A 14,396-nucleotide genomic window follows, 5' to 3' on the forward strand; every position below is an offset into this window, starting at 1 on the left:
CATGAAGGCGATGATTGGAATGAAATTAGGCAGCTCTATCAGGCTGCAAAAGTAATACGCCTGTCACTAACTAGTTCCGAAGAGGTCACGCTACACCAAGCAAACATCGTTCTCTGACTAATACAGGAAGAAGCCCACTCATTTACTGTGATGAGGAAGACTTGGAATCTGACGTTGCTCTCAGTGCTTTCTCTAATGAGAGAGTTCACATAGTTTTTTAATGGAATAACGGAATGAGGGAAGTCTTTGTATGGGTGAAAATGTTGGTTGGTCAGTCAGTACTGAATGGATTGGCATGATATTTTGTACAAACATTCATAGTGTCCCCTAACTTTTCATAAAATGGCATCATGAGGTTCACATTTAAGACTGGGAACAACTATTGAATGGACTGCCATCATATTTGGTGCGCACATCCATGTTCTACACTTACTGTAATGTAACTGGCCAAATTTAAAAATGGGCAAAGATGTGGATTGTTGGTTGACTTTACTAAACTTTAAGCCTTTATATAATTTGAACGGGTGAGTTATATACAAAATTCAGACTCAGTACAGTGGCCATGAACAAGTAAATTAACTCTAGAGACCGGAACTGTTTTTTGTACCAGGCTGTGAACCGGTTGCTGTGAAGTTGGACATTTTAACATGGTGGCTTATGGAAATTCACTTGTTTTGTAGCCAACCTCAAGTGGTCATTCAAGGAACTGCAGTTTTTGTAGCCAACCTCAAGTGGTCATTCAAGGAACTGCAGTTTTTGGCACCTGCTTTATTTCACACTTGGTATAGAACTAATCAGAAAGTCTTAATGTGCTAACACACTATACACATTAAACCATGATGTCAGCCCAGGTACAACCTCACAGAGCTGGCAGCATTGCTGTAGACTAGTATAGTTCATAAATTAGTCTAAAAAAGAAAAAACTGCAAACTTGTAAGGGCATGAGGAATATTTACAGGCCTCGCTGTAAATAAATTTTCACAGTTTTACAGTGAGCTTCAACGAGGTGAAAAGATGTTGGCCAGATGTTGTGTGGAAAACAAACAAAATTGGGATCAAAACAGAAATCTGAAAGACGGATATCTTCAAATCTCCACAAAGAAAATCAAAAACTATCTGCATGGCTAGATACCACCTGAGGTAACTGACTGTTGTTGATAAATCAACAACTTCTCAGTGATGTGCCTGTGTGTGTGTGTGTGTGGGTGGGTGTCTTGTGTCTGTGTTTTGTGTACTATTGTGTGAGGATTTCTACTGTTTTCTTCCACTCAACAATGCCCATCACAGTCAAGCATTGGCCTTCAACATGAAATGAGAGCGAGTATTCAAAAGGGTGGGTTTGTTTTGATCCCTTGTCTTGGCAGGCGCACAGTGCCGTGCCAGTGTTTGCTAATACCCTGGACACACCTGGCATATTACACAGGCTTATCCCTCTCCTCAACACCTCCCTAATGTACTGCACCAGTCTCCCACTGTACTGCTTGTTTCTCCCTCACTATATGGCAGCCTCTGCCCAGATATAATTAAGCCCTAATCCTCCTGTCGACAAAAGCAGAGGCAGCCTTAATTCGGTTTGCAGATGAATGTGTAGTAAATACGCTCTGCAGGCACGGTGCTTTGATGATGTACTGGAAGGCCAAAGGTAATGTCACGGTCTTCTCTAACAAAGGCCATGATGTGTAGTCCAACATGATCCACAGAGGCATTTTAAAATTCTCCAGATTATCCATAATGGATTCAACAGTGTGAGGCCTCAGTTTTTTTATGGGTTCAGACGTAACTGACAATAAATGTCCGGACAGCTGGCTGCTACTAAGTTGTTTGATGTACTGGTGACCAGATGGTAGAAAGTAACATTTGCTCTAGTACTTTATTTGAGTAAAATTTTAAATACATTTTACTGAGTATTTTTATTTTTACTTACTTTAAAACTTTTTTACTAACAGCTACTGGTTATTTTCAGTTTCAGATGCAGCAAACAAATTATGAGGTATTCATGACCTTTCATTTTACTCACAGATGCATTTCTACACTGTGGTATTACCATTTTTACCTAAGACCAAGATCTGCGCTCTTCTTCCACCACAGTAGTGAGCACGACTTCTAAAGACTACATATAGAGAAAAAATGAGGCATGTCTTTGTAGTTGCTGTTTTCATTACTTTTACTGCTGTTTATTGCAACTGTAAATTAACATGAGTGCATATTACTGTAATAATATGTTGCATTTGTCCAAGATAACCACTAACCGGTGTTCATTTACATTTCATTTGCAATTACACTGCAACAGTTTTTACAAGGACTGTGTAATTTTCTACAAACATACACTTATGCCTTCACAACAGAAACATGCTGCAATTACATAAAATATCTACATACAGTGCTTGTACAGAGACCTGGATCTAATTCTTATATTTACTCTTACTGCTCTTACTGTGAAAAAAGGTCTAGCCACGGCTTTATCTCATTACACACTCATTACAAGCTGCACGGAGAACCCTGATGATAGAGTGGCCACTGCTTTTGTGTGTGCAGCTGGTTGTGTACACATGTGTACATGCTGACTCGAGGCTTTCACTGTAATCTCCCTGTAACAGCTGTAGGTTAAAACCACATGTTTATCAAGACTAGGAGGAAATCAGTAGGCCTGTGTGAGTTCAAAAGGCATCAGGTCACTGACTAACCAAACCCCCCAGTGGTGGTAAAGATGGGAACAGAGGGGGCGACCGAGTTTAGATCTGACCACAGACGTTTAAGTTGGTGAATCAACTTCACAACAAGCCATTTTCTCATCACACTAACAGACAGAAGAGAGCGTTCGGTTGCACGATAGCTCTTGTGTACAGTGGAGCTTTCCGTGACATCAGTTATAATTGGGGTAGGGGGTGTATATCATCTGTGCCAGCTGTGTTTAAGCGTGTGTTATAAAAGTGCATATGTATTAAAAAAATATACATATATCAATCTGTGTCTGGTCATGTGCCTGAGTTTAAAAAAAAAAAAGCTGTTACATGTACACAGTGAGATATCTTTAAAGACCACACGAGGAAGTGTCCTGGAAAGTTCATCAGTTTCTATTTGGCCACTTAGTTTACAGCCTCTCTGACACTAGGCTCTTTTCCAGATGTTGGCTGTTGAGTTCTGAACTTGAAGCCCCTCAGAAGCAGCAGAGATCGGCGGACTGCAGTCATTAAGGTGTGAATAAAGCCAAGCATTCTCCTCCTGGGTTACTGAAATGATGAATCACTCCAGTCACCGAGTGCTTCCTGCAGTACACCTGAGAGCAGAGCTTACAGTACAGGGCTCAGCTGCAATACATGAACATCTGCTTAAACTTGCTCCTGGCATAGAAACCATCTGCAGATCAAACACAGAGCATACAAACTGGGGAGAAAAGTTAAAGTAAGTTTGTAAGATGCAAACACTAAAACTGCACCAACACACCACTGTCCGTAAACTTTGTGTTGCCTGCCACCTCCTGTTACTGCTTCACAAAAGTAGAAGTACAAACACACCATGCCTCCAAAAACATTGTTCTCCTGACCCCTGACCTCTCAGACCTTAACAGTAAAGCAATTATACGCAAAACACGCAGTATAGCACATGACCCAAGCCAGCCCCTCAACTCATCCTTCACACTGTTCCCATCTGGTTGCACATACAACAAAGAAGTTTTGTCCCTTCTGCTATCGCATCTCTTAACAAAACACCCCAGCAACTGCAATGTGCTAAATATACAGTATACCTATGAGATATGGGAGGAAAGACGTGCTGTACTAGATGTTTATTTTTTGTTTAATGTATCTGTGTATTCATGTGAGGCTTTGTAAGTGATTGGGTAATACATTTTCTCATAAGGACAAGAAAGAATCTGTCTATTGATGTCAAAATACAGCCACTACTATTTGTGTAAGGCCTGCGATTAACAATTACTTTTATTATCACATATTTATCTGATTGTTTTCTCAATTAATAGAGTAATTGCTCGGTCTGTAATGGAAAACATAAGGAGGAGGATAAACTTTCTCAGTTGTAGTAGTTTCTCATTTTATATAAATGAACCCCATTTATATAAAATGAGGTAAGTGAATATATAATGAAGACTTCAAACAAAAACATAGCCTTCATAAAGGCAGTACTTCCTGCTGTAACACTGCTGGCTGGGTGTTTTTCTTGGCAGATGTTTTCAATAAATGCATCTAATTAGAAACATAATTTCTCATCAAAGTGTGAATATCAAAACAGTTTATCTGAGTTCAAGTCAACATCCCACAGACCAGACTAACCAACATCCCATGGACACTCAAAAAGAGGCCTTTCAGCTGGTAGGGACAATTTTACCCAGAGTGCTCCTTCGTGGTGGTCCTTAGCGGAACGGTTTTCTTTTTCACGCCTCCTGCCTAAAACAACAGTACTGGACTTCTTAAGTAAATACATGCAAACACACACAAACAGACATACAGGACTAAGGACAAAACCCACAAAAGGTACACGATTTAGTCCAAATCCACAACCTTGGAATCTGGAATATCCTAATCTCAATATCTGCCTTATTAACTAACACAGGCACTCGCCAAAAGCTTTGGAAAAACATCTTGTTTGCCAAACCAGCACCTATGAAAATATTGCAAATACCTTTAACTAATGAAATTTTCCTATAAATATGCACGGCAATACGCAGGAATAAGACGTTAAACAAAAAGTCTAAGTGCTGCTAAAGAGGCATTGAGTAATATGTGCTTATCTAAATCGAGTTTATCTTAAATGATAAATTAAAATTAATTCAAACTGAAGTTTGTTTTAGCAGCTCGGCGTGTGTGTGTGTGTGTGTGTGTGGAATTGGAAAGGAAATAGGAAATGGTGAGCAGGGCGGTCCCTCTCTCACAGGCGAAGGATAAACAGCTGCCATGTAAATTCTGAGTAAATGATGTCGCAAACAGAGCAGAACAGGTACAGAAAACACCTCCAGAGGACTAAAGCACACAGAACATGACAGCCCTGTACTTACACCATGACAAGCACAAGTAGAAAGGGGCCGTTAGATCAACTCAATTTCATATCTACCAATCCCATTTTCTCGATCTGTCAGCTGTGAGGGAAGCAGACAGCGAGCTGTAAACCAATGACTTTATGCTATTTTCTCTGAATACAAGCATTCTCTTCCATTTTCACCAAAGTGCTTTGGGGAATTGGAGCACAAACTGACTATAAAGCGGTCTAGACAAGCAGTAAAAAGATGTGTACCACTGTGTGCCCAACTGATTTGACCATTAGACATCTGCCTTTGTTTGTAGCAATGTTTTTTTCCATATTTCTCAGGTAGTTCAATTGCATTTTTTTCCCCCCTACAAGCAGACCAACACCCGACTTGGATGGCAAAAAGATATTTGCTTGTTTATCATTTTATTTTGGGGCTCGGGTCTGGGCAAGAAAAATCAAATCAACTGACATAAAAGCAGAGGTCATAAATCTATCTTGTCGCCAAGCAATCTTTTCGTATCATCTTTTGTTATGGAAGCAAACAAAACTGGCCTGCTTTCGTCCCCGCCTGTCACGCAAAATTGGATTTTGATGAGGCCGATACTCGAGTTGTGTACTCTCCACTCACTCCTTCCCTCCCCTTTCTTTTCTCTTGATCTGAACAAAAAGAAGAATTGGAAGGAGCTACCGTACTTGCGCTTAGACAGGTGAAAAGGCCTCAGTGTTTCTGTCAAGAGCACTTCGCTGAGGTGTTGCAGGTACAGTCTGGGTCAACAAAATAAATTTCTGTTGTCCAGTGAAGTAGACGCTTTTCTAATAGCTTTGGCAATGGATGATGAAAAGTACTATCTACTGTAAATGACATGAAAATATTTCCAATGTTTCCAAACTTTTTTGCTGACTCCAAGTTCAAGTGTGGATTTTGGGGGATCTTGGCTGCAGACAAGACGAGGAGTGGGACTGTTTTACCTCAACTGTGGTTTCATTTGTGTATTCATCTGGTTTTAAACAAACATACGAGCAAATTGCATGGGCAAATAAAGACGTAGGTATGTTTTTTCAATGGTGACTAAGCCTCTTGCAGTTTCTTGCTTCCATTATCCCTTTTCAACATAGCAGAACTGGCTGACTCACCCACACAGCCACCAGCTGTATTCACTGTCAGACCAGTGAGGAGACAATCAGCTGGATCTAGATCAGTACATCTCTGTGGTACATGGAAAAATATGGTATGAATCTCATTAAGTCACAATCTTAACAGCAGTCCACGTAGCTTTCTTTTCTCTGCTCTCACACAAACAACAGTGAACAAGCTCTCGGCAAGCTGTTCCCTACAGCAGCCGTCAGGATCATTGACAATAAAGAACAACTGGCATCTGTGGAACCGCTTAGTTCCTGGAGCCACTTCAACAATAGACTCAAAGACTTCTTTGTTTATGTTTTTAACAATAAAGTTATTGTCTACAAACCACTGGGACAATATTCTCAAAAAAAAAAAAAAGTTGAGCCATTGGGCAAGGTGTGTAACTCAATTAAGCCGACCAGTACATGAATTGATGGTTCGCCAAACAATGATTGTCCAATCATAGCTTAGTAGCCGTAACTCAGCACGCCAGGAGTAAGACCGATACTCTTTATTAAAGAGTTTGAAGGGTTGAACTTTTACAAAACCAAAATACAAGAACACCATTGTTAGGAATGCAATAAAAGCACATTTATCTGCTCGCATGTGAGCTGAGAAATGTTAGCACACCAAGCTTACTAGTAAAGAATAGCCTAAAAACTAAGGCGCACATTATTATCGCTTTCTTACTATAGTATATTGTTGGATTGCAGGTTGCATGAGAAGCTCTGTTCAGATCTGACATACTTCTGTAACGTATAGTATTCCCAAACTGACTTGATGGTAAGAGTTCTGGATAATGTTAGTAGCTCTGTCCTACATCAAACTCATATTAGCTGAGATAGCTTTACATTTAATCCAAATCACCAAAGCCATTTCTCTCGTGAGAGTGAAACATGAAAAATGGAAAGAAATTAAACATAAATCTAACCACAGTACGTATGTTTTTCTAACTTATCAAACAATAACATGATGAGAAGTCCATTTTTTAAAATCCCCTTTTACAGGTTTTTTGTTTAGTTGTAGCACCTTTCATACAAACAAGGCAAAATTAAATTAGAGAAAGAAGTAACAACAGAAATAGACAACGATAAATAGAATTCTGCAAGACTCAAGATTTCAACAATAAAATGATGGAAAATTTAAATAAATAAAAGCCTAAATAAAAACAACAAACGATAAAAACTGCAACAATAAAAAATGAAAAAGAACGAACACAAGGGACATAAAGTATGACAACAAATTATTCAAAGCAAATCACTCTGACTTTTGTTTTTCAATCAACTTACAACTTAAAGCTCACATTAGTTGCCTACCTGATTTAGCTAGAAGCTGAAATTTGCAATCAATACTTTTTGTGATTTTAGTTGCCACCACGTATCAGAAGCCTGCTTTCATCTACCTCAATCCAAAGTCAGACAACCATTGTTTTGAAAAATGACATGATAGAGCAGAAAGTCTGACACTGCGGGCGCTCTGCAAAGGGTCAATTAGGTTTGCTTTCCAACCACACAAAGAGACTTCAAATGAGACGATCCACAACTGCTACTGTGATGTTTACTAGTCATCCAGCTCTATTGTCCATGCAGAACGAAAGAAGCCCATCACTTTTCCAACAAAGTGGATTTCCACTAAACTGTAAAACTTTGTTTGATGAGCTGCACCCAGCTCTCTCAAGTATTGGAAAATCCATTTGAGAGGCAAGAGATGAAAACACACAGTGAGAAAACTATTAAAGATGCATTAGAGTGGAGTTTTCAGACCAGAAAAAAAAAAAAGAAAGAAAGCTGAAAATAGATGCTGCGTTCGCTGCCCAGCGCTTGGCAGAGAAGAGTGAACAGTTTTCCACATTAATCAAAAGTGAGTCTGTTGCACTCACAGCGTGCTGTAGGCAATTAGAGAAATACTTTATGTGACCATTACCACCATTAAACCCATCCACCCTCGACAGCAGCCCAAACACAACACACATTACAAACTTTTATGCCACCTTGTGAGCTAACCAAAACGACAGCTATTACTAGATTTGGCAGACGTGTAAGGGAAGTTTAATAAATTAGCCCCTGCAGCAACAAAGACTCAGGAGCAGTTTGAATGAAAATGTGTCCATAAATAGTTGTTTAAATTTTTATGCCCAAATTATTCAAAAGCTCAGAAACAGGGGATGATTAACATTTAATTTAAGCTGTTTGTTCCCTAGCACTTTCATGCATCATTACAGCATTCATATAGGTCTCATGGCATCGCTTAGAACACCTGTAGAGGATGCTCAGTCATATCCTGTTTGCATAAATAAACCGTGTTACATAATTTGCATTTAATACAGCACAACATAAATGAAAAGCTTAGATTTGTCTCTTCTAAGACAGAGTAGCCGTTCAAATTTACTTTTTTTTTTCCTTTGCAAGGCAAAGATTACAGTTAAGATTCAGTGATTCTAGTTGAAATGTGATAACTGACACTAAACCTTCCAAAAAAAAAAAAGGTATGACACTACCCAGACCCATGACATTAGATCAGCTGAGACCCAAAGAAGAAGACAAAGACTACATTTCTCAAGTCACACAGGACGGAAAAAAATAATAATCTTCAAGCTTGGACATGAGTTTCCTCCACAGATGTCAGAAACTGATTAATCTCTAAATCATGGCCCTACAATTAGACTAATATATCTAATATTTAAATGTCAAAAAAACACACGCTCTCACTGTGAGAAAGAGACATCGCACCAAATGACAAACAACAGTGTGTGAGGAGGGATTACTTTCTATAAGCTGTCTTTACTCAGACACTTCATAGCATTCACAGTGATCCCAAAGTCAACATTTACACAAAGACTTGCCTGGTGGTAGGGTTAAGCCTGCGCTCAGGCAGCAGGTGAAACAGTCGGAAGAAGAAGCAAAATCCTGAGCCTGTAAAAAACTCAGCCAATCCCAAACAGCACTGGGAAGTGTCTTACTGGGGCACCAACAGTGATAGTGACAGATAAAGAAATAACTATAACACTGTTGCCTCCAGGCCATTTTGGACAAACACACAGGAGCTAAAACTTTTTTTTTTTTTTTTTATGAAAGAGACATAAATGCCAGAGTTTGCAGCAGGGTTTAAAAAAACTGACAAGCTGTGAGCAGTGAGGGTGCTTCTCTTACCTCAGCTGCTTTGAGCTGCTCCTGTGGCTCTCCATCTGCACATGTTGCTTTATCTGATATCTGGCTCTGCATGTCAGCAGTTGTTCTCAAGTCACTCTAATTCAGCCAAACACACACAAAGACGTGTTATCAGGTCAGGTTTTTGCTTTTAGGACCAGGCCAGATTCAATCACAAATCAAAAATCAAGACTTCTTCCTGTTAATTACAGTTGTTGCACACATCAAATAAACTCACCTTGTAGTACCCAATGACCTGCTCTGCAATGCTGTTGATGTGCAGCATGTATTGGTGCAGTCTCCGTTGGTACTTGAGTGCAGCGAGCTGGGCCTCGTTTTGCAGAGTTGACACCTGGGCTAACAGTGACTGCTCCCTCCTGTTCCACCTGAGCCTCGCCATCCGGGCTTCGTGCTCAAACTTTGCGCTTCTTCTCTCCAGCGCGTCGGTGACCGCCCGGAGCGCGTCCACACAACAGTGGTCCCCTTCACTGGACAGAAGGAGCCCGCATCCTTTCTGACAAACACCTTCACCACCACGATGATCCGTCTCCGGCTTTGTTTGCGACTCCATCCCGCCCGGCTTTAAAACTTGACAGATTGGTTTCTTTTCTCCGCAAGGAGTTGGGCAATCCGCGCACATAGTTTGCGCATGCAACTTTTCCTTTTCCACTTTTCCACCCCACTATGACTTCTACACTACAGAAGTTATTTTACAAGTCTGAACACATGAAAGAGTGAGTGCACTGAAAGTTTGACCGGTCTGCGCAGCTCACGCTGAGGCTGAGGGGCTGCGCCACTACGCACGACATGAGATAAAATGTTGGTCTGTGGAGTGAAATGAAAACTTCACCCTGCTGACTCACTCCTGCCCTGTCTGCTCAGGGTCAGTGTGTTCATCCAGATGTTTTCATAAACGACACAGTGTGTTTTAAATTATTGATTTAACTCATGTGCACAATCTGGTTTTGTTTTATCTGGCGGATTAAGTTAATCACTCATTATGTGAAGCTGTGAACTCCACATGTGTTATAAATCCTCGCCACCAGAGGGCGCTCATCCCCTCACACACTTTCCAAATGTCCTTTCTCTTGTCCTCAAGCTGAGATCAATTAAAGAGTCCACATCATGATTGGCATTATCACAGGGGTTTTTATTGTGCCTCCTCTGAACTCTATTAAATTAATTTAGTCTATGTCTGGTACCGGTTCTGCAGTGATGAGATGTCAGTCAAAACTCATCTCAAGGGGATGATGATCTCTCAGTGGTTAAGCCCTGGCTTGTAACACAATATCTGCAGTGAGACCTTTACTTATAAAGCCTTCCTGCATGAGTCCAGGTCCAGTCTTACTGCCTGACACAGCATGACATATTGCAGGCATGTCAGAGATGGCGTCACGTTTCAGGTCTCCAAGCGAAGCGGTCTGGTTCTAGTCTGTCGTGCACCGCTTTAAAGTATGTTTTGTGTTGTCTGAGCTGTCAAAGAACAGGTGTAGATTTACAAAGACAATAGCACAAGCTGTCCTGTGACGGCACACCTGTCTGCAAAAACACATGCACAAGGAAAATCAGAAGAATGTATTTTGTTCCCTCCTGTCAGTCAATGTATATTAAATAGTAGCTCTTGTGTTTCTTCATAATGTGATATTAAATTGAATCACTTTAAATCAACTGTCAGCAAAGAGCTATATTTCAAGAACCCAATGACTTTACAGTCTGGAGGATGTGATCGGGAAGAACAGTGAGACTGGACCGAGCAGCAGCAGCAGTCTGGGCAACAATTGTGAGTGTGTTTTTGGTTACACAGGTTACACAGCCACCTGGGATCAGACCTATCACACAGGCCATATGCTTGGACTGATAAGAGACTGTCTTTTCTTCTCCGTGTGAGCTGTTTGCCATTAACCATTAAGACCCTTGATGGAAATGGAGAGATGAACCTAAAGCTCAATAAGAATCTAAAATCTGATTCATTTGGCCTGACCTAATCCACGAAGAGGAGTGATACCCATCTACTTTTCATCTGCTGGATACCTGATAGGAGGCAAAACTGCAACAGCTGTTTCTGCCTGAGAAACTAAACATTGACAAAGTGGGCCTTATCTGTAATGGAGGGCAGATTGAAATGCTATCTGATATATTTTGCACGGGTAAAAAGAATAGCTCTCTCCTGGAGACAGACATGGTTTAAAAAGAGTGGAAAAAATCTACACAGAAATGGAGGACTTGTTGCAAATGCTCAAGTTGATAATGGAGGGTACTCATAAATCATGAACGACACTCTATTTAGTATGCAAGAGCTGAAAGATACAGTTCTGGATAAAATAATCCCAAAGCAGCAATGACTGTAGACAAAGACAAGTGATTTTTTTTTTTTTTTCAATCAAAGCTTTGCTGAATTTTTATTTAAATCCACCTCAGGAGTGCCGGCACATCTACAACAGCGAACAAAAGCACCCGAGACCACCAGTTGTCTCACCCCAGTGGACACTCTGTCTGATTTTGAGAGCACTTCTTGCAACTTTTGACACATTTGTTTTAGTGTCTGTGTATTTAAAGCAAAACTGTGCCCAACTGGAAATATTCTATCGGGGTGTCTGCGTTGTTTTGACATTCATGGTTTGACTTCCAATCTTGCAATAACATCAGTATTTCAGACTGGCAGTCCATCCAGACTGAATTCATAATTCATTCAGCAGTGAACTCACGCTGACTGTGAGCTAAATCTTTAACTCGTACTTTTTCATGACATTTTCAGCCTTTTATATCTGATGCAATGCAATAAATGTAGCGCACACGTGCAATCATTTTTCATCGTGATATTTAATAGAGCCTGTGATTAAATGTATTTTCTTACCTGCTGTTTCCAAACACAAATCTTCAATGTGCTCAAAAATAAAAAATAAAAAATCACGACAACTGGGCAAAGTCCATCTACTGGTGAAAGCTTAGGAGCTCATAAAATATTAAGCAATAAACCTCCCAAAGGTTTTTGAGAAACTAGCTCTTTCCTTGACCAATTACAGCAGTAAAATTCCACTGTACATCTACATTTTAAGAATAATATACACTTCTTATGTAATTATAATTCTAAGATACTTTTGGGATGACGTTTGACTGTATATTCTCCTTTGAAATGAACCATTCTACATACAGTAATTAGTACATCCCACTAAACTGCATATTGCTGATTATATACTTCGATCTTTTAATGTACTTTTTTACTCTTTTACTTTTTTACCTTGTTGTATTGCTACTTTTGCTTCACTAAAGAATTTCAATACTTCTTTCAGCGTGCATTGTAAATCAGACTCACTCACTTACTCACACTCACACACTAACAGTTAACTCACATTGTGGAGTACTCCTCCCTAGGGCTACAACAACAATTTTAGATTTGTAACGATGGTAATTGATTGCTTTATTTTAGCAATATGCATGTGTAAAAATCACATCTGTATTTTTAGTCTGTTGTTAGTAAAAACGAAAGAAGCAAACTGAATATCTCTTATGCAGGTGTTATGCCTTTAGATGATTACATGCCACTTTGGTGAGAATTTATGAATGGTGCAATGCTCTTTCACCTGCTATGCTGCTATTGCTTTACTTTGGGCTGAAAGCCACTGAAACTCACCTCTGCTTTGTTGATTGTAATTCATCGAAACATTTGGTGTAGCTGAGACTGAGCTGAGGCGTTCCAAATGCTATTCCTCCCCAAGATTTATATAAAAAAAGGTCACAGCAAAACATCAGAGAAAACACCAGATCACTTTAATAGTTAACTACACTTTTATTGTTCCTTGTCCAGCCAATGAGAGGTTCCAGTTTCATCCCTCACAAGTGCTGTTCAAGTCCAGCGAAGTGCTGAACTTCAGCAAGCGGCCAAACATGCCGCCACTGCCGCCAGTGATGCTTATCACATCCCAACCATCGTGTGCGCGAGACTGCAGGACCTTTTTCTGAACTTTTAGTGAGTGAGATTCCTTTAGTCAGTCTAACATGTTCTGTCTAAAACTCCTCTCCCCCATGTGATGACTGGCTTAATGAAGCTTAGCAGCTAATGCACATATTAGGCTTACATCTACGCTGTCTCTGACGTAAAGGGATGTCACTCAGGAATGGAATGTATTTCATATGAAGCTGAGAGGTTGAGAAGTTGCTATGCTGTTTGTTGCAAAGTAATGTGCCACTTCATCTCCAATGTCATGCATGTTAGAATGTAGAGCTGCTGCTTTAGTCCAAAATGTTCAAAGTTCAAGGCATTCATGCATTTGGCAACTCTTTTTTTATGATTTGTCGCATGAAGTAAAACTGGGGAAAAGCACTTTGTGGTGGATGTTGATATAGTCACAATGTAGAAGCATGGCCAGCATCAGTCATACAAGAAATGAATGGGAGGAATCTGAAAACACAGCATTTGTTCCTCCATTCGAGGGAAATAAACTTTTAAACTGTCCAGCTAGAGGTGGGTCATGACATACAAATAGAATAATCAGAAACCGAAAATTGACAACAGTTGATAATGTTTATATATCTCTGATCACATGTTAATAAAAAGACAAAACAACGTCACAAGCTCCGAATGGGCTCTTCTGTTGACACGGATGGCTTTGCTTATGCTTCGGTTTATATCAAATAATGAAAAAAATGAAACATACTAGATCACTGTTAAAGGAGCTAGGCAAGTTGTCTTATTAAAAAATATAAAGTAGCCACAGATGAATCAAACATTGCACAATTATTGGAGGGCATGAGCGTCGCTGCTGTTTACTGTAACTATTAATAGTGACTCTCACACAAAGCCATAAATGAGAGATGAAAATGAAAATGTTTACACTCCAAAAAAAAAAAAAAAAAAAAAAAAAAAAAAAAAAAAAAAAAAAAAAAAAAAAAAAAAAAAAAAAAAAAAAAAAAAAAAAAAAAAAAGCCAACATTCTTTACAAAGCACCAGCAGGTCACACTGAGGTCCTAATGATACAGTCAAAACAAAATGTGTTTTACACGTTTGGGTTTAGTTCACAAACATGGCGCAGATTTCAGTCTCTGTATTGATCCAGATGTTTGTGGCAAAGCCTTGATCACTGCACAAATATAACCAGAGGTGGCCGAGTAATCAAAATAACCACTGTCACACATTGTTTTGCATTTTT

At 39.7% G+C, this 14,396-nt stretch overlaps 1 protein-coding gene across 1 annotated transcript in view; it reads right to left on the reverse strand.

The window, feature by feature from the left end:
• Positions 1 to 10,234, reverse strand: part of LOC104925413 (PDZ domain-containing RING finger protein 4) — a 119,987-nt gene extending 109,753 nt beyond the window's left edge. Inside the window, exons 1-2 of the mRNA XM_019272618.2 lie at positions 9,488 to 10,234; positions 9,253 to 9,348 (exon numbers count right to left, since the gene is read on the reverse strand). Of these exons, the coding sequence (XP_019128163.2) occupies positions 9,253 to 9,348; positions 9,488 to 9,889 (498 nt within the window). The 5' untranslated portion in view covers positions 9,890 to 10,234. The remainder of the gene's footprint in view (positions 1 to 9,252; positions 9,349 to 9,487) is intronic.
• Positions 10,235 to 14,396: the final 4,162 nt, after the last annotated feature.

The sequence above is a fragment of the Larimichthys crocea genome, chromosome XXI (assembly GCF_000972845.2).
Source record: "Larimichthys crocea isolate SSNF chromosome XXI, L_crocea_2.0, whole genome shotgun sequence".
Taxonomy (NCBI): domain Eukaryota; kingdom Metazoa; phylum Chordata; class Actinopteri; family Sciaenidae; genus Larimichthys; species Larimichthys crocea.